Source organism: Trichechus manatus, unplaced genomic scaffold, assembly GCF_000243295.1.
Source record: "Trichechus manatus latirostris isolate Lorelei unplaced genomic scaffold, TriManLat1.0 scaffold00009, whole genome shotgun sequence".
Taxonomy (NCBI): domain Eukaryota; kingdom Metazoa; phylum Chordata; class Mammalia; order Sirenia; family Trichechidae; genus Trichechus; species Trichechus manatus.
The window spans coordinates 8,685,046-8,692,437 of record NW_004443945.1 but is presented as its reverse complement, the minus strand read 5'-3'; the positions used below and the strand labels follow the sequence as shown (position 1 = coordinate 8,692,437).

General features: G+C 37.9%; 1 protein-coding gene across 1 annotated transcript in view; it reads left to right on the top strand.

Annotated features, from left to right (window-relative positions):
• Nucleotides 1-2,993, top strand: part of PKHD1L1 (PKHD1 like 1) — a 194,385-nt gene extending 191,392 nt beyond the window's left edge. The window contains exon 77 of the mRNA XM_023725912.1: nucleotides 2,301-2,993. Within this exon, the coding sequence (XP_023581680.1) occupies nucleotides 2,301-2,587 (287 nt within the window). The 3' untranslated portion in view covers nucleotides 2,588-2,993. The remainder of the gene's footprint in view (nucleotides 1-2,300) is intronic.
• Nucleotides 2,994-7,392: the final 4,399 nt, after the last annotated feature.

Here is a 7,392-nt window from a genome sequence, read left to right as displayed (position 1 = left end):
CTACACCAGATATGTTTGGTCTGCCTTCTGGGTAGAACGTCTCAGTGTGTCCAATAATAATCAAATGACAATGAGTTCAACACTGTGGTCTAGTATAGATACCTAGAGTACCTGTATGCTTGCTGTTTAAAGGCAGAGCCAATTCTTTAACAGTCAGTCTACATGGTAGCAGGACTAGAATTCTCTTATGGAAAGTGAGGCACTTATAGCTCCCTAAGGAGAAAAGACCTGGCCACCTGGGTAGAGGAGGTATGGGTTGTGGTTTCTAACACAGAAAATAGGGATGTGAGAATTAGGTGAGACAGGGGTGGGAAATAAGAAAGTAAACAGCTGAAACTGTATTTTTTACCAACCTGGATAAAAACAGTACTACTAATGAATAGTAACATTTAGGACATTTGTCTAGCAACCTATGTGATGTTCAATATTTGCTTCAGTTTCTATTGATACATGCCATACCAGCCCAAAAACTAATGGCCTAAAACAATAACCATTTTTTTTGCTCACAATTCTGTGGGTCAGGAATTTGGCTCATCTCTGCTCAGTGACGTCTGGGGCTTCGGCTGAGGGATTTCTAATGTCTGCAGCTGGCTAGGATGGCTTGACTAGGGCAATATCTGTCAGCTATTGATTCTGGATTTTGGCTGGGTTCTCAACTCTTTTCCCTGTGATTAGCCTCTCATGAGACTATATTGGGCTTCTTCATGATATTGCGGGGATAAAACAAAACAAAACAAAAAGCTAAATTCTTTACACATTAATAAAAAAGAATACCTGCCACAGAAATTCAGATTCTTTTAACTTTAAAATGAAAAGACCTGAAACACACCATTGTCATGAATTATAAAAATGGTAGAAAACACTATAGCACAATGCCCATCCATCTTGAAAGTTCCAGAAATGCATTGTTATTGTTTGTGAAAGCTCAATGTGGTCACGACCTAATTATATTCTCCCCCTGAAAAAGAAAAGAAGAATGCAAAAAGAAATTGCTTTTTAAGAAGTAATAGAAAAAACCGTAGGAGTAAAAAGTTTCAAGATTGTAAAAGTGTTAAAAAGTCTACTCTGTGTTGTAACTAGTATTAACAATAGCAGTGGTCCCAGGAGAAATTATGTCAAGTGAAAAGATGTTCGTTATCTTACATACAAAATCGTAAAAAAGGTTTACTATGTGCCTTAAAAAATGTTTGGATGAGATCTTTATCTTTCACACTCTAAACATATGTAAAAAGTGTCTCTGGGGGCTTGCCTACTTGAGGTAAGAAAAAAGAAAGGGTCGTAATCTTGCAACACAAAAAATAGCATCTGGCTGAAGGCAAATGTGGAAAATGGTTAAAAATTATTTAATCTAAGTGGATGGCATACAGATGTTTGTTGTAATATTCTTTCAACTCTTCTGTGTGTTTGAAATTTTTTTTAAATAAAAGTTGGGGAAAGGAAAAATAATAATATTGAGTACTCAACCTCAAGCCCCACTCCCAAGTTCTTGTGATCCCAAGTAAATTTCAGCAGTGTTCACATATATTTCCCTTTCTATCTGTGCACAATGCGAACGACCCCCTCTGCAGATAGGAGCCAAGAAGCTCCTTGATTCCAGTCACTGCCATAGAGCCCCTCCCAGCCTGCCTGCACTCCTTTCTGTGGTGGCTTATGTTATGAGTGCTGTCATCACTGTGCTGAGAGCCCTCTGTGCCCAGAGTTTGGGAGCAGCCACTCATATGCAGGTCTTGCCTTCCCCAGAATTCAGTATACAACTTGTCACGTTCAGATTTACCTTCTCCCAGTTTAGCAACTACAACAGAAGAAACATGTCTTTCCTAATCCTTCCTGCGAAAGTCCCAAGGATCTTTAATTGACCTGGGTTGGGTAATGGTGGTGTTCAGCCTCTTATCCCCACTTTCCCCAGCTGAGGCTGAGGTTTCTCAACTCTTAGGCCAGGTCAGCAGGGATCAAACTGAGATTCAGTACCTTCATCTCCCTCCCCTATTGTTCCTCATTTCAAACAGCTTATCTCCAGTCCTGGACACTAGGCAGGAACTTCTAAGAGGCAGGCGCTGATGCTGCAGAAAGAAAATCTACCCAGGTTCCCCGTGTCCACAGTTGATGGGCAGACTGAACTTTTCTAATTCTGACACTCTCTGTAGATTCATTTATACTTAACTGATTCATTTGACTCAATTTCCAAAAATAATTCTTTAGTAATTATACAGTATTCTTAAGTCAATGAAAACCAAATTGGAACTATATGGAAACAAACAAAAAAAAGCTGGTCAAACACTATGATGATTTTTTTTTTCTAGGAAAAGATTATAAGATTGAATTTATAGTGGATAATGTTGCTCGGGTGGAGTCAAGGACTTTCAGCCTACCAGTGCAGTCTAACTCCAGCAGCAGCAGCAGCAGCAGCAGTAACAGCAGCAGCAGCAACAGCAAAGCATCAACTATGGGTCCAGCTGCCCATCTAACTATAGTAATTAGCTGTCTCATAGCTAGAATGCTGCTCTTGGAAATATTTGTGGCTGCAGTTTTGATTTTGAATGTAAGTACCATTCTTTTTTTTTTATATAACAGTTGTCTCCACATATAGTAAATGTTTACTAAGTATAGACTTTGTGTACAGCACTTGTGCATGGCACTACTGGGTTCACAAAGACACAGTTTCAGGCACTGGGGAAGTAACAGCTTCAATGGTGAAGACAAGGACAATCCTTCAGGAAATACTATTCACACTATGCAGTGGCATATAAGAATGTGCAGGATGAGAAGTGCTGGTAACGTCAGGACTCTCAGTTGCAGGGGGCAGAAGCTCAGCTCAAATTGGTTTAGGCAGTAAAATGAGCTCACTTAACTGAGAAGTCCAGAAATAGTCTGGTTTCTGCCACAGCTAGATCTAAGAGCTCAGAGGAAATCATCTGGAACCTGTATCTCTCTCTCAGCTCCTTTCTTCTCAGTGTTAGCTTCACTCCTGAGCAGGCTCTCCACCCCCACCCACCTTCACCCCCCATAGCAAAGGCAGCTGCCAGCACCTCAGGTTTACATTCTACCAGCTTAGCAGCTATGGCAGAAAGAACAAACCTCTTTCTTAACAGTTTCAGCAAAAATTCCACAGCTATGTCATGGACCTGGCTTGGGTCACATGCCCATTCCTAACCCAATCACTGGGGCCACAGAGATGCAGTACCCTAGTTATCCTGGCCTGGGTCACATGAGGTGAGGCGCTGAGAATGGTGGAGGTGTGGTTTCACAAAGGGAAATGAAGATGCTGATACCAGAAGTAGCAGGCAGACTGAAATAGTGAATATTAGAGAGGTGAAAGGGAGAGAGAGGTCCCTGTGGGCTGGAATGACTACAGAAGACTACCAATGTCACCTAAGCAGCAGCACTTTAAATTTGGAACTATATAGAATGATTCAGATTTGGAGAGCAAGACAAAAGACACTCCAGAACAGCATGATAGGAGCAATGAAGAATGTAGAAGTGAAGAAAAGGCATCTTCAACTATACATGTTCAGCACAGAATTCCTCAACTTCCCCTTCCAAAAGTGCTTCTCCTCCTGCTATCCCATCTCAGTTAATGCCAGTGCCATATTTCCCATCCCTCACATTGATAACTTCTTAGATGTCTCCCTTTCCTTCAAACTCTGCATGCCTTCATGTGCTCATGGCATCTATATCCAACAGATGGTCTCTCGTATCTGTCCCTTCTTTAAAGTCTCACTGCTCTACTTAAAGCTTTCTTACTTCTAACTTGATCTCTAATAATAGCTGCTGAAATCCCTCTTTCCAAACTCCTTCACATCCAGCCCATCTTCCATACTGCTGCCAAATTTAGATTCCTAAGCATAGGATCATATAATGATAGAGTAATCTCAAATCCTCTAAGATTTGCCACCATATGCAAAATATAATCAACACCAAAGGCCCTAAAACCAGTCTTGATGACTGTAAACTTAAAAAAAAAAAAATTCCCAGAAAAGATTCTTCCCATTCCCACATTCCCTTTGTCTGAACTATCTTCCTCTACTCACCAAGTCCACCTTTCAGAGCATCCTTCTAATCGCTGCTCAAATATTACCTTCTCCGCCAAGTTTCCCATCTTCAGCCTGCCCTTCAATACATTTAATTCTCCTCTGCCTGTTCTCCAAATGTACTTTGTTCAAACCATTATTATAGCCCTTTCTGTGATGCACTTGTATTAAACTTATGTATATTCAAATATATCTTCCCCACTAAATTATGATAACTTGGAAGATAAGACCACATGCATTACATATTAAAGGTGTTAAAAATATGGTTTAATTGATTTTAAATTTTAAAAGCAGGTAAGTCCTCTCCCCTGACTTACAGGGAAATGTTGCATAGGAGTATTATAGACAAATTGTAAAGAATTTGATTGGCAGATATTAATCAGTTTGCAGTTGATCTAATGGGAGAGCAAACAGTGGAGGGTTTCTGACAGATTAATGAAATGAAAGCATCACTAAAGAAATATTGATATGATTTAGAAAGAATTTTAGGTGGAGTAAAAATTTAAAAGCATACTGAAGTATTTCAAATAATGAAAGTCAAAACTGGATTTTAAATTTAAACTGAAAAGAAGAACAAGGTGAAGGGACACAGTTAAGTTGGTTCCAGGAGTGGCAAAATAAATTTGAGGTTTTAACCAACTGCTGGAGTTTCAGAAACAACAATCAAACAGAAAGGAGCAAGTCTTTTCTTCCCTCCTAATGGCAGAAACGAATTGAGAGCCAGCTGTCAAGGGAAAAGCGTGGTTTGCAGAGATCCAGCCCTGGCCTCTCATGGCTGAATATAGAAGGGTGGGTTCAGAGTTGAGAGACAATAGGTAAATGACCAGCATATATAAGCATCTTATTTTTATGTTAGTTTTACATAAGTTTAATTTTTCTCCTCAGACGCATTAAAATAAACAGGTCTAGTTAATGAAATATGTACTTACATATGTTTGCATAATATATATATATACACACAAACACAAAATGTATGTATATACATTTTGTTTCCTCATTAAATGCATTGCTTTCTAATTATCTTCACTGACTTTTATCCTGTTTACTCCTGGCAATGTCAGTATTTTACCAAATTCAGAAAATTCTGTTTTCAAATTATTAGTATATGATATATTCATAGATTTTTTTCAGATAAAATCCTTTGCTACTAAATAATCTACCATTCTTTAATTAAGATACAAGATTATTTATATTACAAGCAGTCCTAGGATTATGAATGAGTTCCATTCCTGAGTCTATCTTTAAGTCAAATTTGTACGTAAAGTCGGAGCAATTAGGTGTGGTTCGTATCTAACGTCAGTCAAATGGTTGTCTTAGTATACAGTATATAGTGTACCTTTCTATGCATAAAAAGCATTAAAGGAACATTTCCAGATAACACTGAAACATCTTTAACATAATACAGTAATAATAACAATATTCTGATGCACATTGAAAGGTAGCACCCATTTGTTATTACGAACCATTGTGTGTACCTCGAAATTTTTAATATAATAGGCTTTGTGGGGTTTGGTTCATAAATAGGGGTTGTATGTAAGTCGGATGTTCATAACCCGGAGACAGCCTGTAATCATAATATGTTTCATTAAACATATTAATGAATTGAAATGCTGATTTCTTTTATAACTTTGCATTCTGAATTAATAATATGTGACTTTTAAGAGAATTACAGAGTTTCACTAAATAAAATGACAAAAGTTAAATATGGAAAATATAAAAAATGTGTAAGCACTGCTATTGTCTCTTCCACATTTCCACAAAAAATGCAATATTGATTCCAATATTATATTGGTGAACTTAGAAATACTAATTTTTAAATATTAATTTTACCCTATTAATCATGCAATGAAGTATTAGAAAATTAGTAAAACATATCACATTATTGTTATAACTACTTTAAAAAGATTATTTGTACTTGTTTTCCCTTTTCAGGAAGCCACTATAGTGCTTTTCTGAAGAACATGCTAAAAACAAAAATACAAGAACTGCTTATTTATTAGCTATTTTGTTGCACAATCAGAAAAAGTCCATAGCATTTTCAAGCAAATATATTAAAAATTTTTGTATAAAATTATGATATATTCACACAATGGAATACTATGCAACGATAAAGAACAACAATGAATCTGTGAAGTGTAACATGGAGGAATCTGGAAGGCATTATGCTGAGTGAATTTAGTCATTTGCAAAAGGACAAATATTGTATAAGATCACTATTATAAGAACTCAAGCAAAGGTTCAAACACAGAAGAAAACATTCTTTGTTGGTTATGAGGGTGGGGAGGGAGGGAGAGGGGTATTCCCTAAGTAGATAGTAGACAAGAATTATCTTAGGTGAAGGGAAGGACAATACACAATACAGGGGAAGTCAGCACAACTGTACTAAACCAAAGCTAAGAAGTTTCCTGAATACAACCAAACACTTCAAGGGACAGAGTAGCAGGGGCAGGGGTATGGGAACCATAGTTTCAGGGGACATCTAGGTCAATTGGCATAATAAAGTTTATTAAGAAAATGTTCTACAACCCACTTTGGTAAGTGGTGTCTGGGGTCTTAAAAGCTAGTAAGCGGCCATCTAAGATGCATCAATTGGTCTCAACTCACCTGGAGCAAAGGAGAATGAAGAACTCCAAAGACACAAGGAAAGTGTTAGCTCAGGAGACATAAAGGACCACGTAAACCAGAGACTCCATCAGCCTGAGACCAGAAGAACTAGATGGTACCTGGCTACCACCAATGACTACCCTGACAGGGAACACAACAGAGAGTTCCTGACAGAGCAGGAGAAAAGTGGGGTGCAGAACTCAAATTCCAATAAAAAGACCAGACTTAATAGTTTGACTGAGACCGAGTGACCCCGGAAGACATGGCCCCTGGACTCTCTGTTAGCCCAAAACTAAAACCATCCCCGAGGCCAACTCTTCGGACAAAGATTAGACTGGACTATGGGACATAAAATAATACTTGTGAAGAGTGTGCTTCTTAGCTCAAGTAGATACATGAGACTAAATGGGCAGCTCCTGTCCGGAGGTGAGGTAAGAAGGCAGAGAGGGTCAGAAGCTGATTGAATGGACACGGGAAATCAGGGGTGGAAAGGAGGAGTGTGCTGTCACAGTATAGGGAGAGCAACTAGGGTCACATAACAATGTATGTATAAATTTTTGTATGAGAGACTAACTTGAATTGTAAACTTTCATTTAAAGCACAACAAAAAAAATCGTGTGATATATACAATGTACTAATTAACTTTAATCACAAAAATCAAATTTCAAAATATAAATTTCTTTTGATTCCTTATATTTGTATATTCTTATTTCATTTCTAAAAACTTTCAGAAATTTCTGATTGGGAAACAGATATGCCA